The following is a 19,073-nucleotide window of genomic DNA, read 5'->3' on the forward strand; positions in this document are numbered from 1 at the left end:
TTCTTCACCCTCCTTCCTTAGAGTTTTTAGGGGGCCCTTTATTTTGGATGCTTTGGGGGATGCCACCACATCCCTTGCCTCAGGCAGCAGCTGACCCTGGGAGCAAGGCCCAGTTGCAGAAAGCTCTGATACCATGGTAAAAAATATATATATATACTGTGGTGGGAGTGATTTTTCTTTTACTAGTGATGCATTCTGTTGTGTGGAGAGTCACTTGTAAAAGGGTGGAGGAACTGTACCTGGTGCTTGCTCAGAAAAGCAAATTCTAGGCACAGCTCCTCCTGCCTGTCAAGCTGCTCTCCCTGCCCCAATCAACTGAACCACAGGACTCCTCAAAGCCGCCAGTGGCTTCGGGACTTCCCTTGTTATACAGATGTTTGGGCAGAAGGAACAGCTTTTATTTTTTAATGAGTACAGATGTGTGTTACACATGCACATCATGTGTGCTTGTTAAAAGAAAAAAAGTTGTGCCAGACTCCCCCTCGGAACTTTAACCACCCTCCCCCCAAAGGAATTAGCAGGAGGGATGCCCACTCCCTCCTGCCTTGGGCTACCACCATTCTCCCTATGCTACAACCCACCCTCTGACACCCCCATACCTCCCTCCCTCCCTCCCATCACGATGCAGTTTAATATCCTCTATCTATTTCTTATGTAACCCTCTTTCTTGCCTCCTGTAATTCGCTGATTGTCCAGCCTTCTTCGAATGTAAACCGCCTAGAAGTCTCTCGATTATGGCGGTATAGAAGAATAAAGTTGTTGTTATTATTATTATCAATTCCCGCCCTTAGCTGGTAAGGAGGGAGGGAGAGAAAGCTGGGATTTATAGAAAGAGAAAAAGGGAGGGTGCTGGTGTCAGGTCTAGGGAAGGGGAAAAGGGAAAGTGTATTCTCCCATTGCTAATTCATGTGACTGTAAGAAAAATTTCCCATAGTGTTGGCTCATTTTTAACACTATTAAATTTTATTTATTTTTTATTTATTTTTAGTATTTATATACCACTTATAATCTAAGTGGTTTACATTCAGGTACTGAAGTATTTTTCCTTGTCTGTCCGGTGGGCTCACACTCTATCTAATGTACTTGGGGCAATGGGGGATTAAGTGACTTGTCCATGATCACAAGGAATAGCATAGGATTTGAACCCACAACCTCAGGGTGCTGAGGCTGTAATTCTAATCACTGTGCCACACACTCTTCACAATATGCATTGTTAATTTTAATGCATTAATCGTGTTGAAACATCACTTTGTGACTCGGCACCCCTCCCTTTCACAGGTTCTGCTTCGGTGTGCTCCCTTTCGCTCCTTCAGCCGCTGCAATGGCACTTTAAACGTTACCTTGTCAATAGCCTGCTGATGTAACTTCCTGTTTACTCAAGGTACGATGTGGAAGAGGGAAGCCCCCAGAGCAGGCCTGAAAAAAAATCGCTGCTGACAAGGTAATGTTAAAGCACTGAAGCAGGGTTTGAAGGAGAGAAAGGGTGTATATTGATATCGGACCTGCGGGGAGGGTGGAGATTGGTGCCTGGAGGGGAGTGTCCTGGAGATTGAAGAAAAGTTTCAAGTTTATTCATGTATTTGATTGAACGCTTATCCTAAGATACTAAGCGTTGAACAATAATAATTAAAAACTTTTACAAACATACAAAAAATCAGACAATTTTTACGTACTTAGTTATTAAAACCACATGGGTACAATAGGAAGGGGGGGAGAACTACAATATTTATCGAGAAAAGGTACATAAAAAGGGAAGTACATTAGGGTAGGGAGAAGTGGAGCTAGACCTGCGTGTCAGGTCTGAGGGTTGGAGGGAGAGAGATGCTGGACCTGCAAGGGGGGTTTTAGGGGAGGGAAAGGTTGGAGGGAGAGGAGACATGTGCTGGACCTCTAGGGGGGGCTAGAGGCCTGGAGGGAGAGGAAAGAGGCGTGGGACCTGCAGAGGAGCAGGCTGGAGAGAGAGAGGTACAGGATCAGGACCTGCAGAGGAGGGGGCTGAAGGGAAAGGAGAGAGGTACAGAACCTGCAGAGGAGGCAGCTGGAGAGAAGGAAAGAGAGGTGCTGGACCTGCAGAGGAAGGGGCTGTAGGGAAGGGAGAGAGGTGCCGGATCAGCGGTGGTGGTGGTGGGGAGGGCAGGAGGGAAGGGAGAGAGATGCCAGACTAGGGGATGAAGGAAGAAGGGATCAAATGTTGAACCCACAGTGGAAGAAAAAAAGAACCACATAGTGGGAAGTGGAGGGAAGAGAGGGAGAAAAGCTGTTTGGGATGGGGTCAGAGAGGAGAGGGAAGCATTGGTGTATGGGAAGGAGAGAGGGGAACAGCTGGATAAAAGGTGGTATATAGAAACAGGGGATATTCTGGGCATTAGGTGTGTCCGTAAGTCATCCACATACATAAGTACCTAATCTAATCTAAACCTTAGGTTTGTATACCGCATCATCTCTACATTCGTAAAGCTTGACACGGTTAACAAGAGTTAGGGTAGAAAGGAACTCCAGTGGAGGGAAGAGGCAAAATGAAGAGAAAATTTAGAGGACTAGAATAACCAGAGAGGGAGGAGGAGTTACATTTTTGAGAATAACCAGGTTTTCAGATGTTTACGGAAGAGTTGGAGGGAGCTCAGATTCCTAAGAGGGGAGGTAAGGTTGTTCCAGAGCTGAGTGATTCTGAAAGGGAGGGAAGAACCTAGTTTTCCTACAAGTGAAATGCCTTTTAGAGAGGGAAAGGAAAGTTTCAGTTTTTGGGTGGATCTGGCAGAATTGGGGTTAGAGGAGTTCCAAGAGAGAGGAATGAAGGGAGGGAAAATACCGTGTAGGATCTTGAAAGTGAGGCAGGCACATTTGAAGTGGACTCTGGAGATAATCGGAAGCCAGTGGAGCTTGGATAAAAGCGGTGAGACGTGGTCGAATTTGCTTTTTGCGAAGATAAGCTTAGCAACGGTATTCTGAATCCGCTGGAGTCTTTGAAGGTTTTTCTTTGTTAGGCTAAGGTAGATAGAGTTACCTGACATGGAAGGTGGGGGGAATATGGGAATAGAGAGGCAATACTGGACCTAGAAAGGAGATACTAGACATGGGTGAGAATAGGAGCACAGAAAGGAGATGGCAGGCATAGGAGGACAGAGAGGTGATGAAGGATGTAGGGATATAAACACAGAAGATGCTGAACAAGAAAATATAGGAACACAGATGGATGATGAACTAGATGGACGGGATATCCTGATAAGTGAGTTAAAAGAAGATAGAGACTGGGACCAATATGATTTGAAAAATAAAATGACCAGCCGACAAAAAAGATGAAAAAAAAATATTTTAGATTTTGTGAATAGAATGTTAGATTTGGAATCTACAACTTGCCAGAGCTGATGTTAGACATGGCTGAGACCCAGGACAAAAAATTGGGAAGGAACCTCAAAGTCACCAGGCTGGCTGAGCTGCCTTCATCTTCTAGCAGGCATGGGGCTCTCTCTGGCCAGGGAGCCAAGAACAATTGCCCTAGTTGCACCTTCCTAGCACTATCCATGGCATTTTCCATATTTATATATTGCATAGGAAAAAATGTCTGTCTTGTTTCTCTGATGTTGTAATGCATGCAAGGTCATGCAAGGGGTTTATAGTCTGTGGTCAGTTATTCTGTATTTGGGTTTTGTGTTCGGTGTATGTGAATGAGGTATTCTGTTAGCATAAATTATTTTAATGTAGCATTCTGTAGTAATTTGTCTTGTACAGTTTTGCTATAGATGCATTGATGTTTTAGGGCTCCATTGTAATATTTAGGGGCACTGTATTTTCATAAGTAGGATCCTTGTTTTGGAAGTTAGTGCTGGTTTACGCTTGATTTTAGGAGTTATGTGTTTGTTGTATTTTCTTTTAAAATCTTACATATTAATCATGATTAACTGCAATTCAAATTTTTAATCTTCTTGCAGCCTTGCTTTTTAGTTTAGGCTTTAAACATTTTAGGTTTGATTGTGCGTTCTGCTGTGGCATAATTAACCTTTTGTTACTACTTGTGCTAGGCCTGGGCCATGGAACCTTCGTAGCAGGAGTGATAGCCAGCATGAGGGAATGCCAGGGATTTGCTCCAGATTCAGAACTGCACATATTCAGAGTTTTCACAAATAACCAGGTGGGTATACATATTCTTCCCCTCCCCTTAACTCATTTAAATATTTCTAAATATCTGCATTAAAAATATCAAAGAACTTATCTCCCCTTTTACTAAGCTGTGGTAGATGTTTCTACCACTTCCTGGGATGCTAAATGTTCAGACACTCATTACATTACATTATTGACTTCTATTCCGCCCGTACCTTGCAGTTCTGGGCGGATTACAAAAGAGACATCTGGACATTTCCAGGAGAATTATAAGAAGATTGGTGAATTACAGTTGAGGAATTACAGTTGAGGGAATTACACGGAGGGGAATCCAGGGTTAGAGTTAGGACATCTGGATAAATCTGGACAATTGCTATGAGAGTCAGAGTACCGTCGGAGCATTTAGTGCCCCAGGCTGTGATAGAAACCTCTATCGTGACATAGTAAAAGAGAGTCTTAATTTGTAATGGGATAATCCATTTATGTTTTGTTGTTGACAGAATTTTTTCCACCCAACAAGTATATCAAGACAAAGTTAGACAAGTTCCTGCTGAACCAGAACGTACGCAGGTAGGGCTAGTCTCAGTTAGGGCGCTGGTCTTTGACCAAGGGCCACTGCGTGAGTGTACTGCTGGGCATGATGGACCACTGGTCTAATCCAACAGCAGCAATTCTTATGTTCTTATCAGCTTAGAGCAGAATAGCTTTGATGCATGTTTATATATTTTCATCTGTGTATGCACACTGTAGCTGTAGGATATTCAAGGAAGGGGTTGTGGAGGCAAAATATCAGAATTTTTAAAAACCTGTTTTATTTTTGATATTTGCAAATAAAATTCAGCATGTTACATATAACCTTTTATATACTATACTCACTGACATTAATTTTTAACACCAGAATGCTACAACCCTCCCAAATAAAACCCTAAATCGTCATAAAAAGTCACCATTGGTTTATTTTATTCAGTGTTGCTGTCAGCCTTTCCATAATCATTAGATTATGGAGGCTTAGGCACTGTTAAATAATTGTGGGTGGCTGTATTCTTTTCAACAAATCAAGATAATAAAAATTGCTCATCAGGCATGCTTCTCTTAAGAGCAATTGAACTTATCTATTAGGCATTCTTGAATTGGGAGCAGTCATCCAATGGGAATATTTTTGGACAGAAGTATTGGCATGCAAGTGATTTGCCTAAAGTATTTGGTGATCCTTTCCCAATAATGACCCTAGCCCCTTGACGTTTAATGCAGTGGTCAATATCAGTCAACTTTGCTTTCTGCACTCAGTGTAGTGAGCTAAGAAAATGTATTAGGACTTTATATGAATTTCCATCAGGGTACCTTTCTCTATCCATTTGTGTTATTTTTTTTATCCTAATTCCTAAGAATTGTGATGCCACTTCAGTTCCATATCTGCTTTCTCGCTCTCCAAAAAAAGTTTAAGACTTCTGGGATTTGCATCATTTCATTGAGAGTAAGAGAGTACAGGCAGTCTCCAATTTAAGAACATCTGACTTAGGTCAGACTCGTATTTACAAATGGGGGTCTTGCTCTACCTTTGGTGTCCCAATACGCCCCTCTCCCTCCCGCCCTCCATTCTGTGCCTCAAGTATGTGCCTCCCTCCAGGGGTGTTTACCTTCTGACTGGCTCCCTCCTCCTTCCAGCCGCAGTTGTTTCTCTGCTGTAGCTGAGCCAAAAGCCTTCCCTCTGATGTGGAAGGAGCTTCCTCAAACATCAAAGTCTTCCAGCTCAACCATGGGATGTGTGTAGGAGCTGCTGCCGGTGGTTTTATACAGAGAAGGAAGAGGGAGTCAGCCAGAAGGTAAAAACCCGTCGATAGGAGGCACGTACTTGGGGCACAGAATGGAGGGAGGGAAGGGTGTTTTGGGGATTGGGAGGGAGCACAAACTTCAAACAAAGGATGGAAGGAAGGAAGAGACAGGGCATGAACTTGGGACACAGAATGGAGGGAGGGAGGGGAGCATGAGCCATAGGATGGAAGAATGAAGGGAGTGATAGATGCTGAGGTGGGGGCAGGGCCGTATTTAGATGAAAAGAGGCCCTAGGCTATTCCACTTAGGCCCTTTCACCTCCCATTTTTAAGTTTGTAAATTACATGAGAGATAATAAAATACATCATTACTGTGATATATATCAATATGTTAAATGAAACATGTTGTTATTAGTACTAACCTTTATAAAAAAATGTGACACGGATCTTGAGGCCCTAGGCTGAAGCCTAGTTAGCCTATAGGAAAATCCGGCCCTGGGTGGGGGAGAGAGTAGAAAGGATGAATTGTGTGTCCAAGAGATTGGGAAAGAGAGACATATGGTGCACATGGGGAAGATGAAAAAAGAGAATTGTTGGATATAGGGAGGGAGAGAGAATTATTGCGCATGGTGATGGGAGAGGAGTGAGGTAGAGATGAATGGGGAAGAGAGAGATGAGAGGGAGTAATGTTAAATGTGGTGGAGAGGTAACAGTGGGAAGGAATGAAAGGTATGCAAGAGGGACCTCAAGGATGTGGAGTAGGTGGGAAGAATACTAGTATCCGAGCTACATACAAATTCAGCTTAAGAATGGTTTAAAAAATGGAACCCGTTCTTAACTCGGGGACTGCCTGTGTAATGGCATTAGCTATTCTTGAACTGTCACCATTTTGAGTAAATGAATTCTGCCAAAAGGTGACAAAGAAAGATTGCAACCCTCATTTGCATATGCATTTTTTGGGAGAATGACTTGCTTTTTTTTTTTTTTTTTTTTAAATCACTACAATAATGGCTATGACAGTGGCTAACTACTCCTGCTTTCCAAACTCTTTGCTGAAAAGATGAAATGGACTGCTGCATGCAAAATGCTGTTATAGTTGCCTCCAGTTCTGAGATCTGATTTTAGGTTTTAATTAATGAGCAGAGATAAAACACTGATGCAGATAAAATGGGTGTTTGTTAAAGTAAACATTGGAAAAACATCTCTTCCCTGGCATTTTTTGCTCTCTCCAACCAGTATTTGTATCTTTTCTGTGCTATTGACTCAAGTGACACAAATGTACATGTTTTTAATTCTCCTGTAATAGGACCCACCTATGTTGAAAAAACAGATAAGCACACATTTTTATACCCTCAAAACTCCCCTAATTAGCTGGAAAATAAACAGTCAGTTTTATAACTGGTAAACATTTAGAAATAGAGCTCTATCTTCATTATAAGAAAGATTTTCTTCTTACATTGAAGTTAAAATATCAGCAATTTGAGACAAGATGGTGGCGTGTAAATCTTTCCTGCTGCTGATAATATTTCTACCCGTTTTGGCGGGGTAAAACTTGAAAATAAATATGCCTTAAAGAAGAGGAAGAATTGCTGCTTCAGCCCAGCAGATTGAACCTACCTTGTTGCAGCAGGAGGTTATCACCAGCTTCTTTACTTCCTCGCCCAGGGGCGAACTGGCTACGCTGAACCAGAGAGTCTTCGGTGCTCGGAAGTGAGCTTTCACTAAGTCCTGCAGGACCTGCATCTCCTTTGCAGCCCCAAGATTGGAGACGTCGGAAGCTGAGCAGGGACGAGCTTCAACATCGCCTGCAGAGCTCGAGGGTTTGCCGACTCCTCAATTTGAACCGACTAGGTCATCGAGGGCAGAGATGGCTTTGGAGTTGTCAGCAAGCGAAGGGCAGATTTCTATGGTCCCTTCTCTGGAAAGACCTGCTGTATTTACATTGGAGTCAAGATGGACAGCATTGGACTTCCTACATAAACTTTGTGCTGGAACTCTTCCCCAAGTTAATATTCAAGCTCGGAGACTTGACAAACTTGAACAGGAAGTAAAAACTCAGGGAGAAAAAGTTGACCACTTGGATCAGCCGGTCCAGGGGTTACAATCTTCTCGTCATCTATAATCTAGGATAGATTGCTCTTTGCTAGGAAAGTGAAAAATTTTGAGAACTATATTAAGTCGTTGAACCTCAGGATTCTGAATTTTCCTAGAATGTTGACAATCTCCTCAAAAGATTTATTCTACAAGTTCCTGAAGGAAGTATTTAAATACCCTGAGAATTGACTTCCTCCGCTTCATAAAATATACTTTCTGCCAATATCAAAAAAACAGCCTCTTCTTCAGGGGTTCTACCTGAGACTTTAAATCCTATGAATATTACAAATATTTTGGAAACCTCAGAGGATGAGGTCATTAGTCGTGTGACTCTTCTGGTGACATTCGTTTTTCAAGATAAGGAAGTCCTCCTAATACTATTTTTTAGGCTTAGAAGATCCTACCATAGTCCAGCATTTATCCTTTTCTCATCTTTCGCCCCTGCCCACCAGCCCCATGCCCAACATTTCTCCTTCTATCACCCCTCTCTAGCACCATGCCACATCTCTCCCTCCATTCCCTTCACTACTATGTACAACATTCCTCCCTCTTGCATTCATTTCAATCTGTCCCACTGTTCCCTTTCCAACACAATATTTCTCCCTCTCATCTTTCTCTTCCCTTTCATCTGTACCTCACTCCCTCCCTATGACCAAAAATTCTCCTTTCTTCCATTCCCCATGTACACAATCATCTCTTTCTCTCCCTTCCTCTCTCTCAAGTTCATGCCTTCTGTGTCCAAAAACGCATTCCCTCCCCACCTCAGCATCTCTTTCCCTCCCTTCCTCCATCCTCTCTCGCAAACTCATGCCTTGTGTCCAAAAAAGCACTCTCTCCCCCCCTTTTGTGTCCCGCGTTTGCCTCCCATGTTCGACCCCCTTCTGTCCCGTGTTTGCCTCCCACGTTCGTGTCTAGCCCTCATCTTCCAGCAAATTTCCTTTCAGCAACTTTCTCTGAGGTAGCTCGAGCCGCGAGGCTCGTCTTCTTTTCCTACCTGCCCTAATGTCTTCTATTTCCTGCCTGCCCTGAAGCACATAGCCGACTGGAAGTCTTCCCCCGTGGTCAGCACTGATGTAAGTCACATGCGCGTGCAGGGCTCGTTGCCCTACATGCTGGCACGTAACTGACGCAAAGCCTTCCCTCCGACGTCATCGGGGAAGACTTTTGGTCGGCTATGTGCTGCAGGGTAGGCAGGAAACAGAAGACATCAGGGCAGGTAGGAAAAGAAGACGAGCCTCGCAGCTCGAATTGCATCGAATCCCGCGGGATTCCCAAGACCACGAGGGGGGTCCCCATGGGATCCCCGCGACCCGAGGGGGCGTTCCCCACGGTATTGCTGGACAGGGAAGGGAGAAGGGGTACTGTGAACATGGGGAGCAGGGAAGGGGGAAGTGGTACTGTTGGATGGGGGGAGGGGTAAGGGAGAAGGGGTGCTGCTGAACATGTGGAGGAGGGAAGGGGGAAGTGGTACTGCTGGACGGGGAGGAGGAGGGAAAAGAGAAGGGGTAATGCTGGACAGGGGAGGAGGGAAGGGGTACTGCTGGACAGGGGGAAGGTAAAAGGAAGGGTGAAGAGGTGCTGATGGAGGGGAGGGTGAGATGGTGCATGGGGAGAGAGCATGTTGAGTTGGGGGGTGGGAAGGAGGGATGCCACTCGAGGGAAGAGGCAAGGACAGAGAGAGAAAGCGTGCAGGAGGCAGAAAGTGTTGGACTCATGGAGAGAGCGAGATGGATGGGGAGGACAGAAAGGAGGGAAGGAGAAATGTCACTCTGGGGAAGGGGGAGAGGGCAGAGGGTGAAAAGTTCACTTTACTGAAAACTTCATTATACTGAAAACTTCACTTTTTCCCTAAAAAAGAGGGAAAAAGTGAAGTTTCCAGTAAATGAGGGGGGTTACAACCCCCAAACCCCCCACAATGTCGGCGCGATCTCTATTAAGTAAAGTGGGGGGGATTCCCCACCAACACCCCCCGTCGGAGCCCTTTAAAATACTGTTTTTCTTCGGCGCGCTTCCGCCTTGCGCTCAGTTGTCTGCGCTGGGTTGTCGGCGCGCCTTTGTCGTCGCGCGCTTTTGTCTATGAACCACACAAGAGTATCTAAAATTGCTGATATATATTTTTTAATTCTTTATTTATTCATTTATATACATACATGAAACATTATGTATTAGAATAAGAGCTTTGCCACCTAATTACTCAAAATGAAATACAAAATTCAGGCCTAAAAAACTTCAAAATTTAACATTACTCAAAACTCTTATAATAGCCCACATATGAGGAGACAATTCACATCTTAGAGAGAATTATAAAAATAAAAATATTAATGAAAATCAAATTTGTAGTTTACCTTTCTACTTGGGATCAATTAGGATTGCCTCACACTGAGGCACTAAGCATTGATACCCCTTTCCCTCAAGAAATAATTGCAACTGGGAGGATTCAAAAAATACATAAGAATTCATGATCCAAAAGGATCGTACATTTGCAGGGATATTTAAGTTGAAATTTTGCTCCCAGTGTTATCACATATTGTTTTAATTCAAGGAACCTCTTTCTCCTAGTCTGAGGGCCTGTTTTACAAAGCCACGTTAGCGGCTGCTGCGTGGTAATGGCCCCGAAGCCCATAGAGATTTAAAAGGCTTCGGGGATGTTGTTGCGTGGCTTTGTAAAACAGACTGTGAGTTGTTTTTGAAACATCTGGGAACATAGAAATCTTTACTTCCTAAGAAGATCCTACCATAGGATCCTCCTTATATGATGTTATGCATATACATTTTACACAATGCAAAATTTTGTAAAGTAAAATCTGAGTTTTACACCTTTGACAAAATGTTGTTTTTAATGAACAGGTCTCGTATACATCTTGGTTTCTGGATGCCTTTAACTATGCTATTTTAAAGAAGATAGATGTGTTAAATCTTAGTATTGGTGGACCTGACTTTATGGATCATCCCTTTGTTGATAAGGTTTGTACAAGCAGCACATGAAATTTTGTAACGGTAGTCGACATATTAGAACTGTCCCTTACAAAAAAGTTTCCACTGTAATTAGATATTGGTTTTAAAATGTTTCTACTTTAATTAGATATTTTAGAAGCCCAAATGAAAAAAAAAAGTTCTCTATCTAGTTTTGCTTTGTTTTTCTTTTAGCCTTTTCTGTTTTTCCCTACGTATGGTTTGAATTTGAGCATTCTAGAAACATAACATACACTTCTCCCTCCAAATTCACAGATTTAGGACTTGCAACTTCGGTTATTTGCGAATTTCTAAACCCTGATCCACCCCCGCCTCCTGGACCTCTCCACACTGTACCTGGTGGCCTAGCGGAGAAGCGGAGCAGGAGCGATCTTCCTGTGCCCCATTAACAAAAATGGCTGCCGTGAGTTCCCGCTGTAGTCTCGTGAAACCATGGGGACTCATGACAGCCATTTTTGTTGACGGTTCTGCACAGGGCAGGAGCTTAGGAAGATCGCTCCTGCCCCACTTCACTGCTATGCCACCAGGTACAGTGTGGAGAGGTCCGGGAGACAGAGGTGTGTCAGAGTCAGCCCTAAAAGTTATTTGTGATTTTTTCATATTTGTGGGCCTGCTCTGTCTCTAATCCCTGTGAATAAGGAAGGAGAAGTGTATATTTTTTGAAAAACTCACCAAATACAAAAAAATATATGGTTGGGCTTCTATAAGGAGTAATATTCTTCTATGATTGACATGTTTGTATCTCTTTTCAGATTATATATTGACAAATGTTTAAATGGGAGGGGAGGGGGTGGCAGAGGGAACTGAAAGCTACTTCTTTGCAACTCTAATCAACAGATGACTGATGTAAGGAAAACACTAAGAACCTCTGTACTGAATTCTTGAGTAATGGGAAACATAAAGGCAATATTGTTTGAATACTTTTACTGCTGTAATTGTTTGGGATATAGTTATACTGGGCTATAATCGGTTCAGAGGGTTAAGAAGAAAGGAGGGGGAATAGCATATTATGTTAAAGATCATATTAAAACCACACAATTGCAGGAACTAGAGGGTAAGGAAGAGGCACTATGGTTTAATCTGGAAACAGGGAATGGAAAATGTATCTACATTAGTGTGTTATAGCAGGCCTCCTTCACAGACAGAAGAAGTGGACAGAGATTTAATTGAAGACATTAAAAATATAGCTATAAAAGTGGAAGTATTATTAACCGGTGATTGTAATATGCCAATTGTCAACTGAAGTATCCTTATTGCAGGATTTTATAGAAGTAAGGAGATCCTGGATTCTCTGCAAGGGGAGAGTGTGGCACAGTGGTTAAAGGTAGAGCCTTAGCACCCTGGGGTTGTGGGTTCAAACTCATGCTGCTCTTTGTGACCCTGGGCAAGTCAATCCCTCCATTGCCCCAGATGCATTAGATAGATTGTGAGCCCACCGGGACAGACAGGGGAAAATGCTTGAATACCTGAATTAGCTCATGTAAACCAGTCTGAGCTCTCCTGGGAGAACGGTATAGAAAATTGAATAAATAAAGCTATTCCAGCAGGATGGGGCCAAACTGTTTAGATTGTAAGTTCTATGGAGCAGGGTGAAGTTTACAGTGAACTGGCAAGACTCAAGGTGAACAAAGCCATGGGACCAGACAATTTACACCCAAGAGAATTGAGCGATGTCCTGGCAAAACCGTTGGCTGAGCTATTCAATCTCTCCCTAAGTAAGGGGAAAGTTCCCCTGGACTGGAAATTAGCTAATGTCATTCCTCTGCATAAAAAGGGTTGCAGGGCAGAGGCTGCAAATTATAGACCGGTGAGTCTCACATCAATAGTGTGCAAACTCATGGAAACACTAATTAAAAGCAAATTGGACACGATCTTGAATGAAGGGAATCTTCGGGATCCCAGTCAGCATGGATTCACCAAGGGTAGGTCCTGCCAATCCAATCATAAGAACATAAGAACATAACATAAGAACATAAGCAATGCCTCTGCTGGGTCAGACCTGAGGTCCATCGCGCCCAGCAGTCCGCTCACGCGGCGGCCCAACAGGTCCAGGACCTGTGTAGTAAACCTCTATCTATACCCTTCTATCCCCTTTTCCAGCAGGAAATTGTCTAATCCTTTCTTAAACCCCGAAACTGTTCTCTGCCCTATAACGTCCTCTGGAAGCGCGTTCCAGGTGTCGACCACACGTTGGGTAAAGAAGAACTTCCTAGCATTCGTTTTGAATCTGTCCCCTTTCAACTTTTCCGAATGCCCTCTTGTTTTTTTATTTTCTGAAAGTTTGAAGAATCTGTCCCTCTCTACTCTCTCTATGCCTTTCATGATCTTGTAAGTCTCTATCATATCCCCTCTAAGTCTCCTCTTCTCCAGGGAAAAGAGACCCAGGTTCTCCAATCTCTCAGCGTAAGAAAGGTTTTCCATCCCCTTAATCAGTTGTGTCGCTCTCCTCTGAACTCTCTCGAGTAACGCCATATCCTTCTTAAGGTACGGCGACCAATACTGGACGCAGTACTCAAGATGCGGACGCACCATTGCCCGGTACAGTAGCAGGATAACTTCTTTCGTTCTGGTTGTAATACCCTTCTTGATTATACCTAGCATTCTATTCGCTCTCTTAGCAGCCGCTGCACACTGTGCCGTCGGCTTCATTGTCATGTCCACCATTACCCCCAAGTCCCTTTCCTGGGTACTCTCAGTCAATAACATCCCTCCCATCGTATAATTGTGCCTCGGGTTTCTGTTTCCCACATGCAATACTTTACACTTCTCAACATTGAACTTCATCTGCCATCTCTCAGCCCAATCCCCTAGTTCGGGGGTCGGCAACCTGCGGCTCCAGAGCCGCATGCGGCTCTTTTCCACCTTTGCTGCGGCTCCGGTAGTGTGTCACGCAGGCATGCAGTTACAAGTCCAGCGTCGCGGCGGGAAATAGCCATGCTGAGCAGTGAGCTCAGCACATACACAGATGAAAGCCTTGCTTGCTGATTGGTCCGGCGGCCCCGCCCCGCCGTGCCGCCGGACCAATCAGCAAGCAAGGCTTTCATCTGTGTAGTGCTGAGCTCACTGCTCAGCATGGCTATTTCCCGCCGCGACGCTGGACTTGTAAGGTGCCTGAAAAAGAAATCATCCTGGCCTGGGTCGGTGTCATGCTCCGGAGATCTACAGCCTTCCTATCTCCATCTCCCTTCTACCTGCTTCCGACCACATCCCCTGCTCCGCGGCTCTCTTCGGCAACTCAGCAGCAGCGATCGACACAAGCTTCTGACGTCGGGGCCTACCCTCTGCGAGTCCCGCTTGTTTCAACTTCCTTTTTCCACAAAGGCGGGACTCGTAGAGGGAAGGCCTCGATGTCGGTAGCTTGTCTTGATCACCGCTGCTGACAAGTTGCTGAAGAGAGCCGCGGAGCAGGGGGGTGTTGCCAGGTGCAGGTAGAAGGGAGAGGGCCAGATGCAGGACTCGTGGGTGAGGGAGGAGAAGAGAGAGAGAAAGAGAGAGGGGAGGGAAACAAAAGGAAATATTTCATACTGGGCTGGGCCGGAGTGGAGGGAGGGTGGAAAGATTCTAGCTACAGGGTGCAGTAACAAAGGAAAAGGGGGGAAAGCTGAAAATGGAGATAGTGACACAAAGAAGAGAAAGGGTAAGCAGGACCTACTGAATAAGGATAGAGATACAGAGGGGACATGAAGAGGAGGTGAAATAGAGACATAGAAGTAATGCTGAAAAAGTGTGTGGGGGAGATAAAGACATTGAAAGGGCAAATGGTGAACATGGCGTAAAGATAAGGACAGAGACAAATGAAGATTCTGAAAAAGTGGTGAGATAGGGATATAGGTGAGATGGACACAAAGAAGGGTGATGCTGGAAAATAGGTGGAATGGTAATTCTGACAGACACAGAAGGGAAATGCTGGATCAAGGAGAGATGGGGCTCAGGCTGGATGGAATGAGGAGAAATGCCTTGTTGGCCCGGAACTTCCTCTCCTATGTCAGAATTGAAGTCAGGGAGCGGAATGCTGGTCAGCGCAACACTTCTGCAGGGAAAGCTTGGGACGGTGGTGGCTTGGGGGCTGTTCCCCGATTGCGGTGGCAGCAAACCGAGTGGCTTGGGGGACGGCACGGAGACAGAAAGAAGGGGGAACAGGGAGACAGAAAGAAAAAGTTGGGGGAGAGAATGAGGTCTGGAGGAGAGGAAACATACAGGAGGCTTAAAGAAAGGAAGAAAGATTGGATGCACAGTCAGAAGAAGAAAGTGCAACCAGAGACTCATGAAATCACCAAATAGCAAAGGTAGGAAAAATGATTTTATTTTCAATTTAGTGATCCTGTATATAGCATTAAGATAAGAAACAATATATGCAGTGTTAGATTTGTTTTATAATGGTTTTGCGGCTCCAAGTTTTTTTTTTCTTTTCGAAAACGGGTCCAAGTGGCTCTTTATGTCTTAAAGGTTGCAGACCCCTGCCCTAGTTTGTCCAAGTCCCTTTGCAATTCTTCGCATTCCTCCTTCATCCGAGCTCCATTAAATAGTTTGGTGTCGTCCGCAAATTTTATTATCTCACACTTCGTTCCTGTTTCTAGATCATTTATGAATATATTAAAAAGCAGCGGCCCGAGCACCGAGCCCTGCGGAACACCACTCGTGACCTTCCTCCAGTCCGAGTAGTGGCCCTTCACTCCTACCCTCTGTTTCCTTCCCTCTAACCAGTTTCTGATCCATCTATGCACGTCTCCGTCCACCCCATGGTTCTTCAGTTTCCGGAGTAGACGTTCATGAGGCACCTTGTCAAAGGCTTTCTGGAAATCTAGGTATATGATGTCTATGGGGTCTCCTCTGTCCATCTGTTTGTTAATTCCCTCGAAGAAGTGCAATAAGTTAGTCAGGCACGATCTTCCCCTGCAGAAACCATGTTGGCTGGATATCAGAAGTTGGTTTTTTTCAAAATGTTCATCGATGTTTTCTTTTATCAGTGCTTCCGCCATTTTCCCCGGAACCGAGGTCAGACTCACCGGTCTATAGTTCCCCGGGTCACCTCTTGATCCCTTTTTAAAGATGGGCGTAACGTTGGCTATCTTCCAATCCTCCGGGATCACACCTGTTTTCAGAGATAGGTTGCAAATTTGCTGTAGTAGCTCCGCTATTTCCTCCTTTAGTTCCTTCAGAACCCTTGGATGGATTCCATCCGGACCTGGGGATTTGTCAGTTTTTAGTTTTTCTATCTGCCTGTACACATCATCGAGGCTCACTTCCATGGATGTTAACTTTTGTGCTTGATTTCCATTGAAGATTTGTTCGGGTTCCGGTATGTTGGTTGTGTCTTCGCTTGTAAATACAGACAAAAAGAACATGTTAAGTCTTTCCGCGACCTCTTTCTCTTCCTTCACCGCTCCCTTCCGGTCTCCGTCGTCCAGCAGTCCCACCTCCTCCCTAGCCGGCTGTTTGCCTTTAACATATCTAAAGAATGGTTTGAAATTTCGTGCTTCCCTGGCTAGTGTCTCTTCATACTCTTTTGGCTTTTCGAACCACATGGTGACATTCTTTTTGATACTTCCTGTGCTCTTTCAAGTTTCCCTCAGATTTGTCCTTTTTCCATTTTCTGAATGAATTTTCCTTATTGCCTATCGCTTCCTTCACTATTTTAGTTATCCACGCCGGGTCTTTTGTTCGACTCTTGTTGCACCCTTTTCTGAATCTGGGGATATACAGATTTTGTGCCTCGTTCACCGTGTCCTTGAAAAAGGACCAGGCATGTTCCACCGTCTGCCATTTTTTGGAAGTGTTCCTAAGTTTCTTCTTTACCATTTCCCTCATTGCTTCGTAGTTTCCCTTCCTGAAGTTAAAAGTTGTCGCTATGGTTCTCTTTCCTTTCAGTATTCCTAGTTCCACTTTGAACTTGACCATATTATGATTGCTGTTTCCCAACGGTCCCACTACTTCCACCTCCTTTGCAGGTCCCCTCAGTCCATTTAGGATTAGGTCCAGAGTGGCAATTCCTCTCGTTGGTTCTCTAACAAGCTGCTCCAAGAAACAATCTTGTACAGCCTCCAGAAATTCTGTCTCCCTAGTGCAGCTTGAGCTTCCAAGACTCCAGTCTATCCCAGGGTAGTTGAAGTCTCCCATAATAACCGTATTACCGCTTTTGCATTCTCGCTTCATCTCAGCTTCCATTTCATCATCGATCTCTCCGGTTTGTCCGGGAGGACGATAGTATAGGCCTATCTTTATTTCAGGCCCTTTCCTTCCCGGTATTTTAACCCATAGTGATTCTAGCTTGTTGGCCGTCTCTGCTATGTCCATTCTTGTCGATTGTATGCTTTCTTTTATGTATAGTGCTATTCCACCGCCTTTCTGTCCTGACCTGTCCTGGCGATAGAGCTTGTACCCCGGCAGTGCTGTATCCCATTTGCTTTCCTCATTCCACCATGTTTCAGAGATTCCAATGATGTCTATGTCTTCTGCAATGGCCATGGCTTCTAATTCCCCCATTTTGTTTCTTAGGCTCCTTGCATTAGTATATATGCAATTTAGCTCCTGGAATTTTGTTGCCTTCATTTCCTTTCCCTGTGCTTCGGTCTTTAGAGTCTTCTTTTTGGCTACAATCTTTCTACCTTCCTCTTCTTGGTTAGTCGACTCCTGTAAATTGTCCCTTGTTTCTTCCAAGCCTTTTTTCCCCTCAGTATCTTCATTGGATACCTTCTTCCGAATCATCAACGCTTGGTCGACTGTCGGCTTTCCCCTTCTTCTTAGTTTAAAGCCTGTTCTATTCCTCTTTTGACGTTGTTTGCCAGAAGTCTAGTTCCCGCCACGCTCAGATGCAATCCGTCTCTCCTGTAGAGCTTGCTCTTGCCCCAGAACATCGTCCAGTTCCTCACGAAGTGGAATCCTTCTTCCTCACACCATCTCCTCATCCACGCATTTATTGATTGTAGTTCCTCTTGCCTTTTCACATCTGCCCTCGGTACCGGTAGGATCTCTGAGAACGCTATCCTCTGGGTCCTCGTCTTCAGCTTCCTTCCCAAGATCTTGAACTGTTCTATCAGCGTGCTTCTTCTGTAGTCCATCCTGCTGACATCATTCGTCCCTATGTGGATCATTACTGTGGTCTCTTCCGTCTCAGCTCCATCCAGGATCTTTCCAATTTTGTCCACGATGTCCTTGGTTCTCGCTCCCGGGAGGCAGGTCACCAGTCGATCCTCTCTCCCTCCTGCTATGTGGCTGTCCACATGCCTCAGGATCGAGTCCCCCACTAGGATCGCTGACTTTCCCTTCTTCAATGTTCGCTTGGGTCTCAGGTCAGTGTCCTCGGTGTGCTCCGTAATCTCTGCAGCTTCTTTGACTGGGTAACAAGAAAGTTGGACTTGGGAGAGTCTTTGGATGTCGTGTACATGGACTTCAGTAAAGCTTTTGACAGTGTCCCACACCGCAGGCTGCTAAGCAAGATGGAATCGATGGGGTTAGGAGAGACACTAACTGCACGGGTCAATGATTGGCTGAGTGGCAGACTTCAGAGGGTGGTGGTTAATGGTACCCTCTCTAAAACATTGGAGGTGACCAGTGGAGTGCCGCAGGGCTTGGTCCTGGGTCCACTCCTTTTCAACATATTCATAGGGGATCTGACTCAAGGGCTTCAAGGTAAAATAACACTATTCGCCGATGACGCCAAACTATGTAATATAGTAAGTGAATGCAGTTTACAGAATTATATGGCGCAGGACCTGCTTACATTGGAAAGTTGGTCCTCAACCTGGCAGCTAGGCTTCAATGCTAAGAAATGTAAAGTCATGCACCTCGGAAGTGGAAATCCATGCAGGTCGTACTTCTTGAATGGATAAACTTTAACTAGGACTTCAGCAGAACGAGATTTAGGAGTAATCATCAGTGCAGACATGAAAACTGCCAATCAAATGGAGAAGGCTTCATCTAAGGCAAGGCAATATTGGGTTGTATCAATAGAAGTTTCGTCAGCCGAAAGCCTGAAGTCATAATGCCGTTGAACAGGGCCATGGTGAGACCTCATCTGGAGTACTGTGTGCAATTCTGGAGGCCACATTACAGTAAAGATGTGCGCAGAATTGAATCGGTTCAGCGGACGGCCACTAGGATGATCTCGGGGCTCAAGGGTCTCTCGTATGAAGAGAG

At 44.7% G+C, this 19,073-nt stretch overlaps 1 protein-coding gene across 1 annotated transcript in view; it reads left to right on the forward strand.

Annotated features, from left to right (window-relative positions):
• Window positions 1-19,073, forward strand: part of MBTPS1 (membrane bound transcription factor peptidase, site 1) — a 308,154-nt gene that overhangs the window by 64,416 nt on the left and 224,665 nt on the right. Inside the window, exons 6-7 of the mRNA XM_033942001.1 lie at window positions 4,020-4,129; window positions 10,812-10,928. Of these exons, the coding sequence (XP_033797892.1) occupies window positions 4,020-4,129; window positions 10,812-10,928 (227 nt within the window). The remainder of the gene's footprint in view (window positions 1-4,019; window positions 4,130-10,811; window positions 10,929-19,073) is intronic.

This window comes from Geotrypetes seraphini, chromosome 4, assembly GCF_902459505.1.
Source record: "Geotrypetes seraphini chromosome 4, aGeoSer1.1, whole genome shotgun sequence".
NCBI classification, from domain to species: Eukaryota; Metazoa; Chordata; class Amphibia; order Gymnophiona; family Dermophiidae; genus Geotrypetes; species Geotrypetes seraphini.